At 43.4% G+C, this 26,298-nt stretch overlaps 2 protein-coding genes across 2 annotated transcripts in view; one reads left to right on the top strand and one right to left on the bottom strand.

The window, feature by feature from the left end:
• ERICH3 (glutamate rich 3) overlaps positions 1–26,298 on the bottom strand; it is a 71,400-nt gene that overhangs the window by 24,766 nt on the left and 20,336 nt on the right. Inside the window, exons 12-15 of the mRNA XM_054073122.1 lie at positions 19,977–20,480; positions 13,653–14,156; positions 7,329–7,832; positions 1,005–1,508 (exon numbers count right to left, since the gene is read on the bottom strand). Coding sequence (XP_053929097.1) covers positions 1,005–1,508; positions 7,329–7,832; positions 13,653–14,156; positions 19,977–20,480 — 2,016 coding nt within the window. The remainder of the gene's footprint in view (positions 1–1,004; positions 1,509–7,328; positions 7,833–13,652; positions 14,157–19,976; positions 20,481–26,298) is intronic.
• Positions 22,859–26,291, top strand: LOC128852866 (quinone oxidoreductase-like). The gene is made up of 3 exons (XM_054072937.1): positions 22,859–22,968; positions 24,618–24,767; positions 25,177–26,291. Exons 1-3 carry the CDS (start codon positions 22,912–22,914, stop codon positions 25,360–25,362), a joined length of 393 nt encoding a protein of 130 aa, XP_053928912.1. The 5' UTR covers positions 22,859–22,911; the 3' UTR covers positions 25,363–26,291.

The raw sequence follows: 26,298 nt of genomic DNA, 5'->3' as shown, positions 1-26,298 counted from the left end.
TACTTTGTGCATGTAACACCGCAGTTGAACAGTTACGACTGGAACTCTATCGTAACTCATTTGTAACTCATTTCTGCTTCCTGTGGTTCCATACTTTATGCTTACATGCATCCTCTCTACCCCATCAATACTCTGCACCCACACAGCTCTGAACAGAATTGTGAGAAAACCGTTAAAAGACGGTTTCAGTCTATAGTACAAGAGGCACTTGCTCAGCACGAACACCTTTTTGCCTGTACTACAGATCCTAAAGGACAGTGGTGGCTTCGCTCCTTGCTGTCACGTTCCACCTAGGTGAGGCACTAAGATCTGCTCTGCAAGGAACCATGAAAACTGAGCAGCAAAGGTCCCAGAAGAGCATTTATAAGGTTCCTCCTGGGATCCAAAATTCTGACAAAGGTCTCTGTGCAATAGCACACAACCTGCTTGAATCATTCTAACATTCCAGCTCTGCAGAGAAGACAAGAAGCTTCCGCTCCAGGACATCCCTTGTCTGCCTCACGCAGAGGTACAGACAGCACTTTCTATGAGTTGCTGAAATACTAAGTGCTTTAGTAGGCGCGGTGCATCTATTTTACTCTGACCCGATCACAGGCCTGAAGCCTGAGTAGCTGGCAGTTTCCATTCTTTGCAGGGTACTGCCTGCGCAACGTTTGACAAAAGGGAATTGACAGTCTATCAAAACACAGAGCCCAGGGAAGGATGACAAATACTGCTCACAACAATTCTCTCTCTTGGGATCAGCACTATCTCCCTGTCACAAAGAGCACAGCAAGATCAGAAAATGTGCAGCAGGAGCACATCCCAGGTATTCCCATACTTCTGACAGATCTGTCACACCACCAGCTGTGATTTGCCCAGACTCAGCCTGCAACTCAACAACTCCAGAGAAGCATTTGGCACGTTTTGTTGCACCACGCTGCACCGTGACTGAATAGAAAGGCAAATACAGGAACACTCGCACGTGCCAGTCACTCACAGTTGTGCAGAAAGACTGTACTCACCAGCTCCTTCAGGCCTCTCAGGAGACTCTTCATCGCTGTCTTCCAAGTGCATCCCATTGCTTTCCAAAGGCACTGGAAGATTTTCCTCCCGATCATCCCTCCTGGTACTTGCATTCTTCTCGCCGTCTTCCTCTGTGTCATTTTCTACTGACCTTGCCCGTTTGCATTCCCCGTTTACTTCAAGACTTTGATGCTGCATTGCCATTGTATTTTCATGAAAAACTCCGGTGTCTCCCCTTGCTGTTAGATCTTCTGGGTTTGCCCTTTCTGCTTCATCTATTCCTTCCATGGCCAGTGCAGAAGTTTCCTCCTTTTCCTCCACTCTCAGCTGCTCATTCTCCCCGTTCTCATTCACATATTGTGCATGTGTTGCATCAGCAGATGCCCTTTTGATATTATACTCCTCTTCATCCTCAACGCCATCTTTCATCACTTCAGCATGAGATTCATCTTCACTGCTGTACTGAGTACTGATGGACGAGAGGGAGCGTGCACGTCGCCTGCCTGGAAATAGCAAACATTGTTTTGTTATAATATTTGTCAATAAAACAACTTCATTGATTGGCCACTAGTTCCCTTTGCTATGCACAAAGGGATAGATGCTCGTCTGATATCAACCTCTGAATTAATCCATCTGAGGATATCGGCACAATATGGCAATAACTGTAATAGAAGAACACTGCCCAGATGTACCGAAGTGTTACAATCAAAGCCATTTAACATATTTCTTTCTGGGAATGGAAATTAACCAGATTAGCTCCATTAATCACACAGAAATACATCTCCAAAAGCACCTCTAAATACATTCAGACAGATTTTAGAATAGTTTCTTGAACTCTATTTGATAAAAGATTTTAGCAACAGTCCTTCAGCGTGCTCCTATTATCTCAGTGAATATGATAAAGATCTCCAAAATGATGTGTAAACCAATCAAGTTAAACTGAGTTGAAATTCACTGTCTCCTCTTAAAAAACACACAGGGACCATCACATGAATTTCAGAAATGGAATATTTGAGGAAAAAAAATAAAGCAATAATTCTTCATCTAACGTTTAGCTGAACGGTAGAGTTTACTGCCACACAGCATTGCTGGTCTCCAACGTTCAGATGGGTTCAAGAAAAGATTAGTCAGACTCAAGGAAGGAAAATCTGGCTAGGCCTAATTGGCAGACTACCCTGGACACCAGCTAATGACAGGGGTGGGAAGACACAGTGCGGAAGCAGGCCGGTATTCTTGCCCTTCTCTTCTGTTTTTCTGAGGCATCTGCTGCTGCCTAAAGGCAGAAGCCGAATTTGGGCCCAGGGTCTCTCCCTGACCACCTTTGCACAGCCACAGGGGTCAACCTGTGCCGCATTGCTGCTTCCTGCGGCTGCAGTCTTCCAGCAGACTCAATGTCTCTTCTTCCTCTGTGGATCTTGCTCATCTGCAATGTATTAGAAAAACTTGGCAGGACTGCTTTTAAAAAAATCACAAATCTGGAAGCTGAAATTTCCCTAAAATATGACAACAACTCCCATTAACTTTAAAACACGAACAAAGAAGGTGTGTTTGAATGGAAACTGAAGTTCTAAATTAATGGCCTGCCTTGTATAGATGTCAGACTATCAATCCAAGAAAACTCAATTTTCCTTAAAGGCAGCAAACAGAAACAACTCCTCCTCCCAGCACACTTCAGTGGTGGGGCGGAGAAGCTGCATCTCTGAGGAAGTCATCAGGCATATGCTCATTCTAATTTCATCACCATCATGGACACTGGCAGCAAGGCTAACAAGTGGTACCCAATGTAGGATCCTCTAGGATCTCGACTGCCATGGATTTCAGGCACAAATTACCAGGCAGCCAACACCCAGTCAGGACTGTCAGTTACTTCCAGTTTTTACTGGCTTTGCACCTCTGTTCTAGTGCAAGCTATGTTTAGACTGCCAGAAAGCACCATCACTCCTGAAGACGCTTCAAAGCACACAAACAAGCAAGTTCAGTGACAGAACAACTCAAAGATGCAGTTTACATATTGTACTATGGGAATTGTCAGTGATTCTTTCCAATTTATTCCCAGGCTTATGGTCTACAGGGATCTGAATGCCAAGGTCTCTCTAACATGCTCCTGGTTTATGTCTGATTCATAATATTGTATGCAAAAATAACATCTTTGGCACCTGAGGCCTCCCTAGGTAACTGTCAGAAAGGTGTCCACCCCCTGGAAGGAAAAAGGCTTGATTACTCACAAACACACATCCACAGGCATGAACAAGGAAGCTAAGCAGTAGCACTGCAGAATTATGAACGTAAAAATCAGACTAGGAAGGAGGAATTAAAATCTCTCTCTAGATTTGACTTACTCTGAAAAAGGCATTATGATAAGGAGAAAGCGAAGGCACAGGCTGAGCTCCCTGTCTCTTCCACAGGAGCAGCCAGAGTTGGAGGCAGCCTGATGGCCACAGGGCCTGGCCTTAGGCACTTGGAAATGGCTCATCCCAAGCATGCAGCTGGACCTGCCACGCATCGTTTTGATATCACAAATATTTTATACCACAAATATCTTTGTCTGCCACAAGAAACGCTCATGGACAAACTTTCAGAAAGGGCAGCCTCTCTCCAGTCTAGAAACTAGGTTTCTATTTCAGATGATTTAGATGCTTTTTTTCTTAGAGCAAACCCTGTGATTTGAGCTAACTATGAAACTGTGTGAGTGAGTGTATAAGGCCCCTAATACAGAGGGGCACGTAATAAACACGCTGCTGCAGTTGGAAGGTGGTGCAGAAGCTTTGTAACTGGTCTTCCGGAAATAAAACTTAGAGCAGAAAGTGGTAATTGAGTGGTTGTTCTCGATCGCCTGAGTAGCTGTTGCTGGTGTTTCACAACTCTGCTTTTCGGGGATGGTTTCACCTATTAGCTAACAGCTAGCTGTGCAAGGATACCGGAATATATAAATTCATGGCTGAATACTACGTGGAACTGAACAGACAGTTTTCTTTGGTTGTATGTGACAAGGTAACTTTAGATCTCCTTCACACCACGTTCTAGTTTAATTTAGCCCACATACTCTGCACTTTGTTGCTCGGCTTCCGCTGATGCACCTAACAGCTGCTATGAAAGGCATCGTTTCCTTAAATACTTGGTAGACAGCAAAAAGGTGGTTATGACAGTCTCATATAAAGAAGGATTAGATCTCCTTTGAAGGTACTAGAATGGCATTCAGCGTCATAACCTCTTTTTGCCTTCAACTAAAGGTAGTGTTTCTATTCTTGCTTATACCTTTTCAAGAAACATGCCTTTGGCTTGCAGAGGCGTATCATGCAAATCTGTTTTTTGGTGGACGTATAACATTTGCTAGAGGAACCTTTGTGGGCGCAGTGAGATGTGTGTAAGCGTGAAGCATAGACTGAAGAAGGTTTGTGCTGCTTTGTTTCTTTCAAGAGATGCTGACTTGCATAGTGATTCTTAAAAATGTGGCCATGATGTAATTCATTTAAGGATGCTTGTTTTTTTCACTTACCCAAAGAAACTGGATGCCCCATCCCTGGAGGTATCTAGTACCAGGTAGGATGAAAGTCTGATCAGCCTGACCTAGTGGAAGGTGTCCCTGTCCGTAGCAGGGAGATTGGAACTGGATAATCTTTAAGGTCCTTTCCAACCCAAACCATTCTATGATTCTATAATTAAGTTGAAAACTTACGATCTGCTATTGAGAAAGCAAGGTCACGGCGCGGGTAGATCCTAGCCAGACAGATGGCCCTGGTAGATTTGTTTGAGAATCCTGTCTGTTTATTTTGTGTGTTATTCACACACACGTAACAGCAGAGCCGCACAGTGGAGATTTTATGGTCATCTTTGTTTGCGTATTTATTTACTTGTTTGATCCCCCATCCCAATACAGAAGCCTGCGTATCTGAACATATCCTGGAGGAGGGGTCCAGCTGTGGCTGCTGTGGGGGCTGCTGAATCGGCAGCCTCCGGAAGCTGACCAGCTGGGACTGAATCCTGGGCAGGCAGTGTCCGTGTTCCCTCAGTTCGCTTTCCCATGCTATTGCCATGACACAGAGCAAGCCCGAGAGATGGCATTGCTGTGCCTGGATGACCACTGGCTCCAGTGCCAGGTTTTCATGGAGGCATCCAACACCTCTAAGCATCCTCTGGAGTGCAGAGCTCATGTGAGACCCTGAGAATTTGGTTTCTAAAGGAATCATTTAATCTCATTGTGAAAGGTGCATAGATAGTGTTAATAAAATTTCTGCTTGCAGGTTTTCTTTGCAGTATATAGCGCTGGTATCAGTGGCAGATGACTCTGTGAAGGGAAGAATTTCCGTGGCTTTGTATCAAGAATCTGTGGCCCAGCTTTAACAAACAGACTGCATCCTACATGGGTTTATATTAAATGCTGATATCTCCTGATATCTCTTAAAAGAATCACAAAGTTTTAATGCATCTCTGTAAATACCTATTCTTTATTTGGCTGTCTCTACGATGCAAATAACTTCTTATGGCTAAAAAAATGCTTCCAGGCCAACTTTTTAAATTGGCAAGTTCATGTTGGAATATATGAAATTCAAAATACTAAGAAAGAAAGAGAAAAAAAGACTTAATTTTTCCTTTTTGTGGTTTTTTTTTTTCTTTTCTTCCCTCCCTCCTCATCCCCTCAGGTTGGAATAGCAACATGTCAGATTGCCAGAGCTTATGGTTTAAAGGTTTTGGGTACAGCAGGAACTGAGGAGGGCATGAAGATGGTCCTGAGAAATGGTGCTCACCAAGTATTTAATCACAGAGAAGCAAATTACATTGATAAAATTAAGGTAAGCCTGTATCAGGGCTAGGTGATGCAGTACGTATTCTTCTTACTAACAGAATGAACATCCTTTCCAGAAGTTTGTTTAAGTAGATTTATGTGGGAGCAGTAGTGTACTGCCTTTTTCATTTCCACACAAGGAAAACCTTTCCCAGGCTGGAAAAGCTGAGCTTTCTTCACAGGCAATGGTGTTTAGAAACTCTTGCATTCCAGCAAATTCCAATATGGTAGCATATTGCGGTTCATCAGATCAAAATATGCTAAAATTAAACTTACTACCTGTCAGTCTTAGTACAAAGGCTGTATCTAAAATTTAATCAATAAACTGTAAAATGTGTACTATCCATAGGAGATGTAATAAACAGTGGTACCCAAGCACTAATTGGACTGATAACAATGTATTATATGCTATATAGGAATACACGAGGACGGGAGGAGTTGATATAATAATAGAAATGCTCTCTAACATCAATCTTGCTGCTGACTTGCAACTGCTGTCCTTTGCAGGAAGGGTGATGGTAAGTGGTTTTGTCACTTACTTTGTGCATGTAACACCGCAGTTGAACAGTTACGACTGGAACTCTATCGTAACTCATTTGTAACTCATTTCTGCTTCCTGTGGTTCCATACTTTATGCTTACATGCATCCTCTCTACCCCATCAATACTCTGCACCCACACAGCTCTGAACAGAATTGTGAGAAAACCGTTAAAAGACGGTTTCAGTCTATAGTACAAGAGGCACTTGCTCAGCACGAACACCTTTTTGCCTGTACTACAGATCCTAAAGGACAGTGGTGGCTTCGCTCCTTGCTGTCACGTTCCACCTAGGTGAGGCACTAAGATCTGCTCTGCAAGGAACCATGAAAACTGAGCAGCAAAGGTCCCAGAAGAGCATTTATAAGGTTCCTCCTGGGATCCAAAATTCTGACAAAGGTCTCTGTGCAATAGCACACAACCTGCTTGAATCATTCTAACATTCCAGCTCTGCAGAGAAGACAAGAAGCTTCCGCTCCAGGACATCCCTTGTCTGCCTCACGCAGAGGTACAGACAGCACTTTCTATGAGTTGCTGAAATACTAAGTGCTTTAGTAGGCGCAGTGCACCTATTTTACTCTGACCCGATCACAGGCCTGAAGCCTGAGTAGCTGGCAGTTTCCATTCTTTGCAGGGTACTGCCTGCGCAACGTTTGACAAAAGGGAATTGACAGTCTATCAAAACACAGAGCCCAGGGAAGGATGACAAATACTGCTCACAACAATTCTCTCTCTTGGGATCAGCACTATCTCCCTGTCACAAAGAGCACAGCAAGATCAGAAAATGTGCAGCAGGAGCACATCCCAGGTATTCCCATACTTCTGACAGATCTGTCACACCACCAGCTGTGATTTGCCCAGACTCAGCCTGCAACTCAACAACTCCAGAGAAGCATTTGGCACGTTTTGTTGCACCACGCTGCACCGTGACTGAATAGAAAGGCAAATACAGGAACACTCGCACGTGCCAGTCACTCACAGTTGTGCAGAAAGACTGTACTCACCAGCTCCTTCAGGCCTCTCAGGAGACTCTTCATCGCTGTCTTCCAAGTGCATCCCATTGCTTTCCAAAGGCACTGGAAGATTTTCCTCCCGATCATCCCTCCTGGTACTTGCATTCTTCTCGCAGTCTTCCTCTGTGTCATTTTCTACTGACCTTGCCCGTTTGCATTCCCCGTTTACTTCAAGACTTTGATGCTGCATTGCCATTGTATTTTCATGAAAAACTCCGGTGTCTCCCCTTGCTGTTAGATCTTCTGGGTTTGCCCTTTCTGCTTCATCTATTCCTTCCATGGCCAGTGCAGAAGTTTCCTCCTTTTCCTCCACTCTCAGCTGCTCATTCTCCCCGTTCTCATTCACATATTGTGCATGTGTTGCATCAGCAGATGCCCTTTTGATATTATACTCCTCTTCATCCTCAACGCCGTCTTTCATCACTTCAGCATGAGATTCATCTTCACTGCTGTACTGAGTACTGATGGACGAGAGGGAGCGTGCAGGTCGCCTGCCTGGAAATAGCAAACATTGTTTTGTTATAATATTTGTCAATAAAACAACTTCATTGATTGGCCACTAGTTCCCTTTGCTATGCACAAAGGGATAGATGCTCGTCTGATATCAACCTCTGAATTAATCCATCTGAGGATATCGGCACAATATGGCAATAACTGTAATAGAAGAACACTGCCCAGATGTACCGAAGTGTTACAATCAAAGCCATTTAACATATTTCTTTCTGGGAATGGAAATTAACCAGATTAGCTCCATTAATCACACAGAAATACATCTCCAAAAGCACCTCTAAATACATTCAGACAGATTTTAGAATAGTTTCTTGAACTCTATTTGATAAAAGATTTTAGCAACAGTCCTTCAGCGTGCTCCCATTATCTCAGTGAATATGATAAAGATCTCCAAAATGATGTGTAAACCAATCAAGTTAAACTGAGTTGAAATTCACTGTCTCCTCTTAAAAAACACACAGGGACCATCACATGAATTTCAGAAATGGAATATTTGAGGAAAAAAAATAAAGCAATAATTCTTCATCTAACGTTTAGCTGAACGGTAGAGTTTACTGCCACACAGCATTGCTGGTCTCCAACGTTCAGATGGGTTCAAGAAAAGATTAGTCAGACTCAAGGAAGGAAAATCTGGCTAGGCCTAATTGGCAGACTACCCTGGACACCAGCTAATGACAGGGGTGGGAAGACACAGTGCGGAAGCAGGCCGGTATTCTTGCCCTTCTCTTCTGTTTTTCTGAGGCATCTGCTGCTGCCTAAAGGCAGAAGCCGAATTTGGGCCCAGGGTCTCTCCCTGACCACCTTTCCACAGCCACAGGGGTCAACCTGTGCCGCATTGCTGCTTCCTGCGGCTGCAGTCTTCCAGCAGACTCAATGTCTCTTCTTCCTCTGTGGATCTTGCTCATCTGCAATGTATTAGAAAAACTTGGCAGGACTGCTTTTAAAAAAATCACAAATCTGGAAGCTGAAATTTCCCTAAAATATGACAACAACTCCCATTAACTTTAAAACACGAACAAAGAAGGTGTGTTTGAATGGAAACTGAAGTTCTAAATTAATGGCCTGCCTTGTATAGATGTCAGACTATCAATCCAAGAAAACTCAATTTTCCTTAAAGGCAGCAAACAGAAACAACTCCTCCTCCCAGCACACTTCAGTGGTGGGGCGGAGAAGCTGCATCTCTGAGGAAGTCATCAGGCATATGCTCATTCTAATTTCATCACCATCATGGACACTGGCAGCAAGGCTAACAAGTGGTACCCAATGTAGGATCCTCTAGGATCTCGACTGCCATGGATTTCAGGCACAAATTACCAGGCAGCCAACACCCAGTCAGGACTGTCAGTTACTTCCAGTTTTTACTGGCTTTGCACCTCTGTTCTAGTGCAAGCTATGTTTAGACTGCCAGAAAGCACCATCACTCCTGAAGACGCTTCAAAGCACACAAACAAGCAAGTTCAGTGACAGAACAACTCAAAGATGCAGTTTACATATTGTACTATGGGAATTGTCAGTGATTCTTTCCAATTTATTCCCAGGCTTATGGTCTACAGGGATCTGAATGCCAAGGTCTCTCTAACATGCTCCTGGTTTATGTCTGATTCATAATATTGTATGCAAAAATAACATCTTTGGCACCTGAGGCCTCCCTAGGTAACTGTCAGAAAGGTGTCCACCCCCTGGAAGGAAAAAGGCTTGATTACTCACAAACACACATCCACAGGCATGAACAAGGAAGCTAAGCAGTAGCACTGCAGAATTATGAACGTAAAAATCAGACTAGGAAGGAGGAATTAAAATCTCTCTCTAGATTTGACTTACTCTGAAAAAGGCATTATGATAAGGAGAAAGCGAAGGCACAGGCTGAGCTCCCTGTCTCTTCCACAGGAGCAGCCAGAGTTGGAGGCAGCCTGATGGCCACAGGGCCTGGCCTTAGGCACTTGGAAATGGCTCATCCCAAGCATGCAGCTGGACCTGCCACGCATCGTTTTGATATCACAAATATTTTATACCACAAATATCTTTGTCTGCCACAAGAAACGCTCATGGACAAACTTTCAGAAAGGGCAGCCTCTCTCCAGTCTAGAAACTAGGTTTCTATTTCAGATGATTTAGATGCTTTTTTTCTTAGAGCAAACCCTGTGATTTGAGCTAACTATGAAACTGTGTGAGTGAGTGTATAAGGCCCCTAATACAGAGGGGCACGTAATAAACACGCTGCTGCAGTTGGAAGGTGGTGCAGAAGCTTTGTAACTGGTCTTCCGGAAATAAAACTTAGAGCAGAAAGTGGTAATTGAGTGGTTGTTCTCGATCGCCTGAGTAGCTGTTGCTGGTGTTTCACAACTCTGCTTTTCGGGGATGGTTTCACCTATTAGCTAACAGCTAGCTGTGCAAGGATACCGGAATATATAAATTCATGGCTGAATACTACGTGGAACTGAACAGACAGTTTTCTTTGGTTGTATGTGACAAGGTAACTTTAGATCTCCTTCACACCACGTTCTAGTTTAATTTAGCCCACATACTCTGCACTTTGTTGCTCGGCTTCCGCTGATGCACCTAACAGCTGCTATGAAAGGCATCGTTTCCTTAAATACTTGGTAGACAGCAAAAAGGTGGTTATGACAGTCTCATATAAAGAAGGATTAGATCTCCTTTGAAGGTACTAGAATGGCATTCAGCGTCATAACCTCTTTTTGCCTTCAACTAAAGGTAGTGTTTCTATTCTTGCTTATACCTTTTCAAGAAACATGCCTTTGGCTTGCAGAGGCGTATCATGCAAATCTGTTTTTTGGTGGACGTATAACATTTGCTAGAGGAACCTTTGTGGGCGCAGTGAGATGTGTGTAAGCGTGAAGCATAGACTGAAGAAGGTTTGTGCTGCTTTGTTTCTTTCAAGAGATGCTGACTTGCATAGTGATTCTTAAAAATGTGGCCATGATGTAATTCATTTAAGGATGCTTGTTTTTTTCACTTACCCAAAGAAACTGGATGCCCCATCCCTGGAGGTATCTAGTACCAGGTAGGATGAAAGTCTGATCAGCCTGACCTAGTGGAAGGTGTCCCTGTCCGTAGCAGGGAGATTGGAACTGGATAATCTTTAAGGTCCTTTCCAACCCAAACCATTCTATGATTCTATAATTAAGTTGAAAACTTACGATCTGCTATTGAGAAAGCAAGGTCACGGCGCGGGTAGATCCTAGCCAGACAGATGGCCCTGGTAGATTTGTTTGAGAATCCTGTCTGTTTATTTTGTGTGTTATTCACACACACGTAACAGCAGAGCCGCACAGTGGAGATTTTATGGTCATCTTTGTTTGCGTATTTATTTACTTGTTTGATCCCCCATCCCAATACAGAAGCCTGCGTATCTGAACATATCCTGGAGGAGGGGTCCAGCTGTGGCTGCTGTGGGGGCTGCTGAATCGGCAGCCTCCGGAAGCTGACCAGCTGGGACTGAATCCTGGGCAGGCAGTGTCCGTGTTCCCTCAGTTCGCTTTCCCATGCTATTGCCATGACACAGAGCAAGCCCGAGAGATGGCATTGCTGTGCCTGGATGACCACTGGCTCCAGTGCCAGGTTTTCATGGAGGCATCCAACACCTCTAAGCATCCTCTGGAGTGCAGAGCTCATGTGAGACCCTGAGAATTTGGTTTCTAAAGGAATCATTTAATCTCATTGTGAAAGGTGCATAGATAGTGTTAATAAAATTTCTGCTTGCAGGTTTTCTTTGCAGTATATAGCGCTGGTATCAGTGGCAGATGACTCTGTGAAGGGAAGAATTTCCGTGGCTTTGTATCAAGAATCTGTGGCCCAGCTTTAACAAACAGACTGCATCCTACATGGGCTTATATTAAATGCTGATATCTCCTGATATCTCTTAAAAGAATCACAAAGTTTTAATGCATCTCTGTAAATACCTATTCTTTATTTGGCTGTCTCTACGATGCAAATAACTTCTTATGGCTAAAAAAATGCTTCCAGGCCAACTTTTTAAATTGGCAAGTTCATGTTGGAATATATGAAATTCAAAATACTAAGAAAGAAAGAGAAAAAAAGACTTAATTTTTCCTTTTTGTGGTTTTTTTTTTTCTTTTCTTCCCTCCCTCCTCATCCCCTCAGGTTGGAATAGCAACATGTCAGATTGCCAGAGCTTATGGTTTAAAGGTTTTGGGTACAGCAGGAACTGAGGAGGGCATGAAGATGGTCCTGAGAAATGGTGCTCACCAAGTATTTAATCACAGAGAAGCAAATTACATTGATAAAATTAAGGTAAGCCTGTATCAGGGCTAGGTGATGCAGTACGTATTCTTCTTACTAACAGAATGAACATCCTTTCCAGAAGTTTGTTTAAGTAGATTTATGTGGGAGCAGTAGTGTACTGCCTTTTTCATTTCCACACAAGGAAAACCTTTCCCAGGCTGGAAAAGCTGAGCTTTCTTCACAGGCAATGGTGTTTAGAAACTCTTGCATTCCAGCAAATTCCAATATGGTAGCATATTGCGGTTCATCAGATCAAAATATGCTAAAATTAAACTTACTACCTGTCAGTCTTAGTACAAAGGCTGTATCTAAAATTTAATCAATAAACTGTAAAATGTGTACTATCCATAGGAGATGTAATAAACAGTGGTACCCAAGCACTAATTGGACTGATAACAATGTATTATATGCTATATAGGAATACACGAGGACGGGAGGAGTTGATATAATAATAGAAATGCTCTCTAACATCAATCTTGCTGCTGACTTGCAACTGCTGTCCTTTGCAGGAAGGGTGATGGTAAGTGGTTTTGTCACTTACTTTGTGCATATAACACCGCAGTTGAACAGTTACGACTGGAACTCTATCGTAACTCATTTGTAACTCATTTCTGCTTCCTGTGGTTCCATACTTTATGCTTACATGCATCCTCTCTACCCCATCAATACTCTGCACCCACACAGCTCTGAACAGAATTGTGAGAAAACCGTTAAAAGACGGTTTCAGTCTATAGTACAAGAGGCACTTGCTCAGCACGAACACCTTTTTGCCTGTACTACAGATCCTAAAGGACAGTGGTGGCTTCGCTCCTTGCTGTCACGTTCCACCTAGGTGAGGCACTAAGATCTGCTCTGCAAGGAACCATGAAAACTGAGCAGCAAAGGTCCCAGAAGAGCATTTATAAGGTTCCTCCTGGGATCCAAAATTCTGACAAAGGTCTCTGTGCAATAGCACACAACCTGCTTGAATCATTCTAACATTCCAGCTCTGCAGAGAAGACAAGAAGCTTCCGCTCCAGGACATCCCTTGTCTGCCTCACGCAGAGGTACAGACAGCACTTTCTATGAGTTGCTGAAATACTAAGTGCTTTAGTAGGCGCAGTGCACCTATTTTACTCTGACCCGATCACAGGCCTGAAGCCTGAGTAGCTGGCAGTTTCCATTCTTTGCAGGGTACTGCCTGCGCAACGTTTGACAAAAGGGAATTGACAGTCTATCAAAACACAGAGCCCAGGGAAGGATGACAAATACTGCTCACAACAATTCTCTCTCTTGGGATCAGCACTATCTCCCTGTCACAAAGAGCACAGCAAGATCAGAAAATGTGCAGCAGGAGCACATCCCAGGTATTCCCATACTTCTGACAGATCTGTCACACCACCAGCTGTGATTTGCCCAGACTCAGCCTGCAACTCAACAACTCCAGAGAAGCATTTGGCACGTTTTGTTGCACCACGCTGCACCGTGACTGAATAGAAAGGCAAATACAGGAACACTCGCACGTGCCAGTCACTCACAGTTGTGCAGAAAGACTGTACTCACCAGCTCCTTCAGGCCTCTCAGGAGACTCTTCATCGCTGTCTTCCAAGTGCATCCCATTGCTTTCCAAAGGCACTGGAAGATTTTCCTCCCGATCATCCCTCCTGGTACTTGCATTCTTCTCGCCGTCTTCCTCTGTGTCATTTTCTACTGACCTTGCCCGTTTGCATTCCCCGTTTACTTCAAGACTTTGATGCTGCATTGCCATTGTATTTTCATGAAAAACTCCGGTGTCTCCCCTTGCTGTTAGATCTTCTGGGTTTGCCCTTTCTGCTTCATCTATTCCTTCCATGGCCAGTGCAGAAGTTTCCTCCTTTTCCTCCACTCTCAGCTGCTCATTCTCCCCGTTCTCATTCACATATTGTGCATGTGTTGCATCAGCAGATGCCCTTTTGATATTATACTCCTCTTCATCCTCAACGCCATCTTTCATCACTTCAGCATGAGATTCATCTTCACTGCTGTACTGAGTACTGATGGACGAGAGGGAGCGTGCACGTCGCCTGCCTGGAAATAGCAAACATTGTTTTGTTATAATATTTGTCAATAAAACAACTTCATTGATTGGCCACTAGTTCCCTTTGCTATGCACAAAGGGATAGATGCTCGTCTGATATCAACCTCTGAATTAATCCATCTGAGGATATCGGCACAATATGGCAATAACTGTAATAGAAGAACACTGCCCAGATGTACCGAAGTGTTACAATCAAAGCCATTTAACATATTTCTTTCTGGGAATGGAAATTAACCAGATTAGCTCCATTAATCACACAGAAATACATCTCCAAAAGCACCTCTAAATACATTCAGACAGATTTTAGAATAGTTTCTTGAACTCTATTTGATAAAAGATTTTAGCAACAGTCCTTCAGCGTGCTCCCATTATCTCAGTGAATATGATAAAGATCTCCAAAATGATGTGTAAACCAATCAAGTTAAACTGAGTTGAAATTCACTGTCTCCTCTTAAAAAACACACAGGGACCATCACATGAATTTCAGAAATGGAATATTTGAGGAAAAAAAATAAAGCAATAATTCTTCATCTAACGTTTAGCTGAACGGTAGAGTTTACTGCCACACAGCATTGCTGGTCTCCAACGTTCAGATGGGTTCAAGAAAAGATTAGTCAGACTCAAGGAAGGAAAATCTGGCTAGGCCTAATTGGCAGACTACCCTGGACACCAGCTAATGACAGGGGTGGGAAGACACAGTGCGGAAGCAGGCCGGTATTCTTGCCCTTCTCTTCTGTTTTTCTGAGGCATCTGCTGCTGCCTAAAGGCAGAAGCTGAATTTGGGCCCAGGGTCTCTCCCTGACCACCTTTCCACAGCCACAGGGGTCAACCTGTGCCGCATTGCTGCTTCCTGCGGCTGCAGTCTTCCAGCAGACTCAATGTCTCTTCTTCCTCTGTGGATCTTGCTCATCTGCAATGTATTAGAAAAACTTGGCAGGACTGCTTTTAAAAAAATCACAAATCTGGAAGCTGAAATTTCCCTAAAATATGACAACAACTCCCATTAACTTTAAAACACGAACAAAGAAGGTGTGTTTGAATGGAAACTGAAGTTCTAAACTAATGGCCTGCCTTGTATAGATGTCAGACTATCAATCCAAGAAAACTCAATTTTCCTTAAAGGCAGCAAACAGAAACAACTCCTCCTCCCAGCACACTTCAGTGGTGGGGCGGAGAAGCTGCATCTCTGAGGAAGTCATCAGGCATATGCTCATTCTAATTTCATCACCATCATGGACACTGGCAGCAAGGCTAACAAGTGGTACCCAATGTAGGATCCTCTAGGATCTCGACTGCCATGGATTTCAGGCACAAATTACCAGGCAGCCAACACCCAGTCAGGACTGTCAGTTACTTCCAGTTTTTACTGGCTTTGCACCTCTGTTCTAGTGCAAGCTATGTTTAGACTGCCAGAAAGCACCATCACTCCTGAAGACGCTTCAAAGCACACAAACAAGCAAGTTCAGTGACAGAACAACTCAAAGATGCAGTTTACATATTGTACTATGGGAATTGTCAGTGATTCTTTCCAATTTATTCCCAGGCTTATGGTCTACAGGGATCTGAATGCCAAGGTCTCTCTAACATGCTCCTGGTTTATGTCTGATTCATAATATTGTATGCAAAAATAACATCTTTGGCACCTGAGGCCTCCCTAGGTAACTGTCAGAAAGGTGTCCACCCCCTGGAAGGAAAAAGGCTTGATTACTCACAAACACACATCCACAGGCATGAACAAGGAAGCTAAGCAGTAGCACTGCAGAATTATGAACGTAAAAATCAGACTAGGAAGGAGGAATTAAAATCTCTCTCTAGATTTGACTTACTCTGAAAAAGGCATTATGATAAGGAGAAAGCGAAGGCACAGGCTGAGCTCCCTGTCTCTTCCACAGGAGCAGCCAGAGTTGGAGGCAGCCTGATGGCCACAGGGCCTGGCCTTAGGCACTTGGAAATGGCTCATCCCAAGCATGCAGCTGGACCTGCCACGCATCGTTTTGATATCACAAATATTTTATACCACAAATATCTTTGTCTGCCACAAGAAACGCTCATGGACAAACTTTCAGAAAGGGCAGCCTCTCTCCAGTCTAGAAACTAGGTTTCTATTTCAGATGATTTAGATGCTTTTTTTCTTAGAGCAAACCCTGTGATTTGAGCTAACTATGAAACTGTGTGAGTGAGTGTATAAGGCCCCTAATACAGAGGGGCACGTAATAAACACGCTGCTGCAGTTGGAAGGTGGTGCAGAAGCTTTGTAACTGGTCTTCCGGAAATAAAACTTAGAGCAGAAAGTGGTAATTGAGTGGTTGTTCTCGATCGCCTGAGTAGCTGTTGCTGGTGTTTCACAACTCTGCTTTTCGGGGATGGTTTCACCTATTAGCTAACAGCTAGCTGTGCAAGGATACCGGAATATATAAATTCATGGCTGAATACTACGTGGAACTGAACAGACAGTTTTCTTTGGTTGTATGTGACAAGGTAACTTTAGATCTCCTTCACACCACGTTCTAGTTTAATTTAGCCCACATACTCTGCACTTTGTTGCTCGGCTTCCGCTGATGCACCTAACAGCTGCTATGAAAGGCATCGTTTCCTTAAATACTTGGTAGACAGCAAAAAGGTGGTTATGACAGTCTCATATAAAGAAGGATTAGATCTCCTTTGAAGGTACTAGAATGGCATTCAGCGTCATAACCTCTTTTTGCCTTCAACTAAAGGTAGTGTTTCTATTCTTGCTTATACCTTTTCAAGAAACATGCCTTTGGCTTGCAGAGGCGTATCATGCAAATCTGTTTTTTGGTGGACGTATAACATTTGCTAGAGGAACCTTTGTGGGCGCAGTGAGATGTGTGTAAGCGTGAAGCATAGACTGAAGAAGGTTTGTGCTGCTTTGTTTCTTTCAAGAGATGCTGACTTGCATAGTGATTCTTAAAAATGTGGCCATGATGTAATTCATTTAAGGATGCTTGTTTTTTTCACTTACCCAAAGAAACTGGATGCCCCATCCCTGGAGGTATCTAGTACCAGGTAGGATGAAAGTCTGATCAGCCTGACCTAGTGGAAGGTGTCCCTGTCCGTAGCAGGGAGATTGGAACTGGATAATCTTTAAGGTCCTTTCCAACCCAAACCATTCTATGATTCTATAATTAAGTTGAAAACTTACGATCTGCTATTGAGAAAGCAAGGTCACGGCGTGGGTAGATCCTAGCCAGACAGATGGCCCTGGTAGATTTGTTTGAGAATCCTGTCTGTTTATTTTGTGTGTTATTCACACACACGTAACAGCAGAGCCGCATAGTGGAGATTTTATGGTCATCTTTGTTTGTGTATTTATTTACTTGTTTGATCCCCCATCCCAATACAGAAGCCTGCGTATCTGAACATATCCTGGAGGAGGGGTCCAGCTGTGGCTGCTGTGGGGGCTGCTGAATCGGCAGCCTCCGGAAGCTGACCAGCTGGGACTGAATCCTGGGCAGGCAGTGTCCGTGTTCCCTCAGTTCGCTTTCCCATGCTATTGCCATGACACAGAGCAAGCCCGAGAGATGGCATTGCTGTGCCTGGATGACCACTGGCTCCAGTGCCAGGTTTTCATGGAGGCATCCAACACCTCTAAGCATCCTCTGGAGTGCAGAGCTCATGTGAGACCCTGAGAATTTGGTTTCTAAAGGAATCATTTAATCTCATTGTGAAAGGTGCATAGATAGTGTTAATAAAATTTCTGCTTGCAGGTTTTCTTTGCAGTATATAGCGCTGGTATCAGTGGCAGATGACTCTGTGAAGGGAAGAATTTCCGTGGCTTTGTATCAAGAATCTGTGGCCCAGCTTTAACAAACAGACTGCATCCTACATGGGTTTATATTAAATGCTGATATCTCCTGATATCTCTTAAAAGAATCACAAAGTTTTAATGCATCTCTGTAAATACCTATTCTTTATTTGGCTGTCTCTACGATGCAAATAACTTCTTATGGCTAAAAAAATGCTTCCAGGCCAACTTTTTAAATTGGCAAGTTCATGTTGGAATATATGAAATTCAAAATACTAAGAAAGAAAGAGAAAAAAAGACTTAATTTTTCCTTTTTGTGGTTTTTTTTTTTCTTTTCTTCCCTCCCTCCTCATCCCCTCAGGTTGGAATAGCAACATGTCAGATTGCCAGAGCTTATGGTTTAAAGGTTTTGGGTACAGCAGGAACTGAGGAGGGCATGAAGATGGTCCTGAGAAATGGTGCTCACCAAGTATTTAATCACAGAGAAGCAAATTACATTGATAAAATTAAGGTAAGCCTGTATCAGGGCTAGGTGATGCAGTACGTATTCTTCTTACTAACAGAATGAACATCCTTTCCAGAAGTTTGTTTAAGTAGATTTATGTGGGAGCAGTAGTGTACTGCCTTTTTCATTTCCACACAAGGAAAACCTTTCCCAGGCTGGAAAAGCTGAGCTTTCTTCACAGGCAATGGTGTTTAGAAACTCTTGCATTCCAGCAAATTCCAATATGGTAGCATATTGCGGTTCATCAGATCAAAATATGCTAAAATTAAACTTACTACCTGTCAGTCTTAGTACAAAGGCTGTATCTAAAATTTAATCAATAAACTGTAAAATGTGTACTATCCATAGGAGATGTAATAAACAGTGGTACCCAAGCACTAATTGGACTGATAACAATGTATTATATGCTATATAGGAATACACGAGGACGGGAGGAGTTGATATAATAATAGAAATGCTCTCTAACATCAATCTTGCTGCTGACTTGCAACTGCTGTCCTTTGCAGGAAGGGTGATGGTAAGTGGTTTTGTCACTTACTTTGTGCATGTAACACCGCAGTTGAACAGTTACGACTGGAACTCTATCGTAACTCATTTGTAACTCATTTCTGCTTCCTGTGGTTCCATACTTTATGCTTACATGCATCCTCTCTACCCCATCAATACTCTGCACCCACACAGCTCTGAACAGAATTGTGAGAAAACCGTTAAAAGACGGTTTCAGTCTATAGTACAAGAGGCACTTGCTCAGCACGAACACCTTTTTGCCTGTACTACAGATCCTAAAGGACAGTGGTGGCTTCGCTCCTTGCTGTCACGTTCCACCTAGGTGAGGCACTAAGATCTGCTCTGCAAGGAACCATGAAAACTGAGCAGCAAAGGTCCCAGAAGAGCATTTATAAGGTTCCTCCTGGGATCCAAAATTCTGACAAAGGTCTCTGTGCAATAGCACACAACCTGCTTGAATCATTCTAACATTCCAGCTCTGCAGAGAAGACAAGAAGCTTCCGCTCCAGGACATCCCTTGTCTGCCTCACGCAGAGGTACAGACAGCACTTTCTATGAGTTGCTGAAATACTAAGTGCTTTAGTAGGCGCGGTGCACCTATTTTACTCTGACCCGATCACAGGCCTGAAGCCTGAGTAGCTGGCAGTTTCCATTCTTTGCAGGGTACTGCCTGCGCAACGTTTGACAAAAGGGAATTGACAGTCTATCAAAACACAGAGCCCAGGGAAGGATGACAAATACTGCTCACAACAATTCTCTCTCTTGGGATCAGCACTATCTCCCTGTCACAAAGAGCACAGCAAGATCAGAAAATGTGCAGCAGGAGCACATCCCAGGTATTCCCATACTTCTGACAGATCTGTCACACCACCAGCTGTGATTTGCCCAGACTCAGCCTGCAACTCAACAACTCCAGAGAAGCATTTGGCACGTTTTGTTGCACCACGCTGCACCGTGACTGAATAGAAAGGCAAATACAGGAACACTCGCACGTGCCAGTCACTCACAGTTGTGCAGAAAGACTGTACTCACCAGCTCCTTCAGGCCTCTCAGGAGACTCTTCATCGCTGTCTTCCAAGTGCATCCCATTGCTTTCCAAAGGCACTGGAAGATTTTCCTCCCGATCATCCCTCCTGGTACTTGCATTCTTCTCGCCGTCTTCCTCTGTGTCATTTTCTACTGACCTTGCCCGTTTGCATTCCCCGTTTACTTCAAGACTTTGATGCTGCATTGCCATTGTATTTTCATGAAAAACTCCGGTGTCTCCCCTTGCTGTTAGATCTTCTGGGTTTGCCCTTTCTGCTTCATCTATTCCTTCCATGGCCAGTGCAGAAGTTTCCTCCTTTTCCTCCACTCTCAGCTGCTCATTCTCCCCGTTCTCATTCACATATTGTGCATGTGTTGCATCAGCAGATGCCCTTTTGATATTATACTCCTCTTCATCCTCAACGCCGTCTTTCATCACTTCAGCATGAGATTCATCTTCACTGCTGTACTGAGTACTGATGGACGAGAAGGAGCGTGCAGGTCGCCTGCCTGGAAATAGCAAACATTGTTTTGTTATAATATTTGTCAATAAAACAACTTCATTGATTGGCCACTAGTTCCCTTCGCTATGCACAAAGGGATAGATGCTCGTCTGATATCAACCTCTGAATTAATCCATCTGAGGATATCGGTACAATATGGCAATAACTGTAATAGAAGAACACTGCCCAGATGTACCGAAGTGTTACAATCAAAGCCATTTAAGATATTTCTTTCTGGGAATGGAAATTAACCAGATTAGCTCCATTAATCACACAGAAATACATCTCCAAAAGCACCTCTAAATACATTCAGACAGATTTTAGAATAGTTTCTTGAACTCTATTTGATAAAAGATTTTAGCAACAGTCCTTCAGCGTGCTCCCATTATCTCAGTGAATATGATAAAGATCTCCAAAATGATGTGTAAACCAATCAAGTTAAACTGAGTTGAAATTCACTGTCTCCTCTTAAAAAACACACAGGGACCATCACATGAATTTCAGAAATGGAATATTTGAGGAAAAAAAATAAAGCAATAATTCTTCATCTAACGTTTAGCTGAACGGTAGAGTTTACTGCCACACAGCATTGCTGGTCTCCAACGTTCAGATGGGTTCAAGAAAAGATTAGTCAGACTCAAGGAAGGAAAATCTGGCTAGGCCTAATTGGCAGACTACCCTGGACACCAGCTAATGACAGGGGTGGGAAGACACAGTGCGGAAGCAGGCCGGTATTCTTGCCCTTCTCTTCTGTTTTTCTGAGGCATCTGCTGCTGCCTAAAGGCAGAAGCTGAATTTGGGCCCAGGGTCTCTCCCTGACCACCTTTGCACAGCCACAGGGGTCAACCTGTGCCGCATTGCTGCTTCCTGCGGCTGCAGTCTTCCAGCAGACTCAATGTCTCTTCTTCCTCTGTGGATCTTGCTCATCTGCAATGTATTAGAAAAACTTGGCAGGACTGCTTTTAAAAAAATCACAAATCTGGAAGCTGAAATTTCCCTAAAATATGACAACAACTCCCATTAACTTTAAAACACGAACAAAGAAGGTGTGTTTGAATGGAAACTGAAGTTCTAAACTAATGGCCTGCCTTGTATAGATGTCAGACTATCAATCCAAGAAAACTCAATTTTCCTTAAAGGCAGCAAACAGAAACAACTCCTCCTCCCAGCACACTTCAGTGGTGGGGCGGAGAAGCTGCATCTCTGAGGAAGTCATCAGGCATATGCTCATTCTAATTTCATCACCATCATGGACACTGGCAGCAAGGCTAACAAGTGGTACCCAATGTAGGATCCTCTAGGATCTCGACTGCCATGGATTTCAGGCACAAATTACCAGGCAGCCAACACCCAGTCAGGACTGTCAGTTACTTCCAGTTTTTACTGGCTTTGCACCTCTGTTCTAGTGCAAGCTATGTTTAGACTGCCAGAAAGCACCATCACTCCTGAAGACGCTTCAAAGCACACAAACAAGCAAGTTCAGTGACAGAACAACTCAAAGATGCAGTTTACATATTGTACTATGGGAATTGTCAGTGATTCTTTCCAATTTATTCCCAGGCTTATGGTCTACAGGGATCTGAATGCCAAGGTCTCTCTAACATGCTCCTGGTTTATGTCTGATTCATAATATTGTATGCAAAAATAACATCTTTGGCACCTGAGGCCTCCCTAGGTAACTGTCAGAAAGGTGTCCACCCCCTGGAAGGAAAAAGGCTTGATTACTCACAAACACACATCCACAGGCATGAACAAGGAAGCTAAGCAGTAGCACTGCAGAATTATGAACGTAAAAATCAGACTAGGAAGGAGGAATTAAAATCTCTCTCTAGATTTGACTTACTCTGAAAAAGGCATTATGATAAGGAGAAAGCGAAGGCACAGGCTGAGCTCCCTGTCTCTTCCACAGGAGCAGCCAGAGTTGGAGGCAGCCTGATGGCCACAGGGCCTGGCCTTAGGCACTTGGAAATGGCTCATCCCAAGCATGCAGCTGGACCTGCCACGCATCGTTTTGATATCACAAATATTTTATACCACAAATATCTTTGTCTGCCACAAGAAACGCTCATGGACAAACTTTCAGAAAGGGCAGCCTCTCTCCAGTCTAGAAACTAGGTTTCTATTTCAGATGATTTAGATGCTTTTTTTCTTAGAGCAAACCCTGTGATTTGAGCTAACTATGAAACTGTGTGAGTGAGTGTATAAGGCCCCTAATACAGAGGGGCACGTAATAAACACGCTGCTGCAGTTGGAAGGTGGTGCAGAAGCTTTGTAACTGGTCTTCCGGAAATAAAACTTAGAGCAGAAAGTGGTAATTGAGTGGTTGTTCTCGATCGCCTGAGTAGCTGTTGCTGGTGTTTCACAACTCTGCTTTTCGGGGATGGTTTCACCTATTAGCTAACAGCTAGCTGTGCAAGGATACCGGAATATATAAATTCATGGCTGAATACTACGTGGAACTGAACAGACAGTTTTCTTTGGTTGTATGTGACAAGGTAACTTTAGATCTCCTTCACACCACGTTCTAGTTTAATTTAGCCCACATACTCTGCACTTTGTTGCTCGGCTTCCGCTGATGCACCTAACAGCTGCTATGAAAGGCATCGTTTCCTTAAATACTTGGTAGACAGCAAAAAGGTGGTTATGACAGTCTCATATAAAGAAGGATTAGATCTCCTTTGAAGGTACTAGAATGGCATTCAGCGTCATAACCTCTTTTTGCCTTCAACTAAAGGTAGTGTTTCTATTCTTGCTTATACCTTTTCAAGAAACATGCCTTTGGCTTGCAGAGGCGTATCATGCAAATCTGTTTTTTGGTGGACGTATAACATTTGCTAGAGGAACCTTTGTGGGCGCAGTGAGATGTGTGTAAGCGTGAAGCATAGACTGAAGAAGGTTTGTGCTGCTTTGTTTCTTTCAAGAGATGCTGACTTGCATAGTGATTCTTAAAAATGTGGCCATGATGTAATTCATTTAAGGATGCTTGTTTTTTTCACTTACCCAAAGAAACTGGATGCCCCATCCCTGGAGGTATCTAGTACCAGGTAGGATGAAAGTCTGATCAGCCTGACCTAGTGGAAGGTGTCCCTGTCCGTAGCAGGGAGATTGGAACTGGATAATCTTTAAGGTCCTTTCCAACCCAAACCATTCTATGATTCTATAATTAAGTTGAAAACTTACGATCTGCTATTGAGAAAGCAAGGTCACGGCGCGGGTAGATCCTAGCCAGACAGATGGCCCTGGTAGATTTGTTTGAGAATCCTGTCTGTTTATTTTGTGTGTTATTCACACACACGTAACAGCAGAGCCGCACAGTGGAGATTTTATGGTCATCTTTGTTTGCGTATTTATTTACTTGTTTGATCCCCCATCCCAATACAGAAGCCTGCGTATCTGAACATATCCTGGAGGAGGGGTCCAGCTGTGGCTGCTGTGGGGGCTGCTGAATCGGCAGCCTCCGGAAGCTGACCAGCTGGGACTGAATCCTGGGCAGGCAGTGTCCGTGTTCCCTCAGTTCGCTTTCCCATGCTATTGCCATGACACAGAGCAAGCCCGAGAGATGGCATTGCTGTGCCTGGATGACCACTGGCTCCAGTGCCAGGTTTTCATGGAGGCATCCAACACCTCTAAGCATCCTCTGGAGTGCAGAGCTCATGTGAGACCCTGAGAATTTGGTTTCTAAAGGAATCATTTAATCTCATTGTGAAAGGTGCATAGATAGTGTTAATAAAATTTCTGCTTGCAGGTTTTCTTTGCAGTATATAGCGCTGGTATCAGTGGCAGATGACTCTGTGAAGGGAAGAATTTCCGTGGCTTTGTATCAAGAATCTGTGGCCCAGCTTTAACAAACAGACTGCATCCTACATGGGTTTATATTAAATGCTGATATCTCCTGATATCTCTTAAAAGAATCACAAAGTTTTAATGCATCTCTGTAAATACCTATTCTTTATTTGGCTGTCTCTACGATGCAAATAACTTCTTATGGCTAAAAAAATGCTTCCAGGCCAACTTTTTAAATTGGCAAGTTCATGTTGGAATATATGAAATTCAAAATACTAAGAAAGAAAGAGAAAAAAAGACTTAATTTTTCCTTTTTGTGGTTTTTTTTTTTCTTTTCTTCCCTCCCTCCTCATCCCCTCAGGTTGGAATAGCAACATGTCAGATTGCCAGAGCTTATGGTTTAAAGGTTTTGGGTACAGCAGGAACTGAGGAGGGCATGAAGATGGTCCTGAGAAATGGTGCTCACCAAGTATTTAATCACAGAGAAGCAAATTACATTGATAAAATTAAGGTAAGCCTGTATCAGGGCTAGGTGATGCAGTACGTATTCTTCTTACTAACAGAATGAACATCCTTTCCAGAAGTTTGTTTAAGTAGATTTATGTGGGAGCAGTAGTGTACTGCCTTTTTCATTTCCACACAAGGAAAACCTTTCCCAGGCTGGAAAAGCTGAGCTTTCTTCACAGGCAATGGTGTTTAGAAACTCTTGCATTCCAGCAAATTCCAATATGGTAGCATATTGCGGTTCATCAGATCAAAATATGCTAAAATTAAACTTACTACCTGTCAGTCTTAGTACAAAGGCTGTATCTAAAATTTAATCAATAAACTGTAAAATGTGTACTATCCATAGGAGATGTAATAAACAGTGGTACCCAAGCACTAATTGGACTGATAACAATGTATTATATGCTATATAGGAATACACGAGGACGGGAGGAGTTGATATAATAATAGAAATGCTCTCTAACATCAATCTTGCTGCTGACTTGCAACTGCTGTCCTTTGCAGGAAGGGTGATGGTAAGTGGTTTTGTCACTTACTTTGTGCATGTAACACCGCAGTTGAACAGTTACGACTGGAACTCTATCGTAACTCATTTGTAACTCATTTCTGCTTCCTGTGGTTCCATACTTTATGCTTACATGCATCCTCTCTACCCCATCAATACTCTGCACCCACACAGCTCTGAACAGAATTGTGAGAAAACCGTTAAAAGACGGTTTCAGTCTATAGTACAAGAGGCACTTGCTCAGCACGAACACCTTTTTGCCTGTACTACAGATCCTAAAGGACAGTGGTGGCTTCGCTCCTTGCTGTCACGTTCCACCTAGGTGAGGCACTAAGATCTGCTCTGCAAGGAACCATGAAAACTGAGCAGCAAAGGTCCCAGAAGAGCATTTATAAGGTTCCTCCTGGGATCCAAAATTCTGACAAAGGTCTCTGTGCAATAGCACACAACCTGCTTGAATCATTCTAACATTCCAGCTCTGCAGAGAAGACAAGAAGCTTCCGCTCCAGGACATCCCTTGTCTGCCTCACGCAGAGGTACAGACAGCACTTTCTATGAGTTGCTGAAATACTAAGTGCTTTAGTAGGCGCGGTGCACCTATTTTACTCTGACCCGATCACAGGCCTGAAGCCTGAGTAGCTGGCAGTTTCCATTCTTTGCAGGGTACTGCCTGCGCAACGTTTGACAAAAGGGAATTGACAGTCTATCAAAACACAGAGCCCAGGGAAGGATGACAAATACTGCTCACAACAATTCTCTCTCTTGGGATCAGCACTATCTCCCTGTCACAAAGAGCACAGCAAGATCAGAAAATGTGCAGCAGGAGCACATCCCAGGTATTCCCATACTTCTGACAGATCTGTCACACCACCAGCTGTGATTTGCCCAGACTCAGCCTGCAACTCAACAACTCCAGAGAAGCATTTGGCACGTTTTGTTGCACCACGCTGCACCGTGACTGAATAGAAAGGCAAATACAGGAACACTCGCACGTGCCAGTCACTCACAGTTGTGCAGAAAGACTGTACTC

The sequence above is a fragment of the Cuculus canorus genome, chromosome 8 (assembly GCF_017976375.1).
Source record: "Cuculus canorus isolate bCucCan1 chromosome 8, bCucCan1.pri, whole genome shotgun sequence".
Lineage (NCBI taxonomy): Eukaryota > Metazoa > Chordata > Aves > Cuculiformes > Cuculidae > Cuculus > Cuculus canorus.
This window is presented reverse-complemented; position numbering and strand designations above follow the sequence as displayed.

Excerpts from the sequence above, each read along its gene's own strand:
- LOC128852866 (XM_054072937.1), top strand. The coding sequence starts at position 22,912 with ATGGCTGAATACTACGTGGAACTGAACAGACAGTTTTCTTTGGTTGTA. Across the intron at positions 22,969-24,617 it reads CTTTGGTTGTATGTGACAAG|GTTGGAATAGCAACATGTCA; the intron begins GTAACTTTAGAT and ends TCATCCCCTCAG. Across the intron at positions 24,768-25,176 it reads ATTACATTGATAAAATTAAG|GAATACACGAGGACGGGAGG; the intron begins GTAAGCCTGTAT and ends TATGCTATATAG.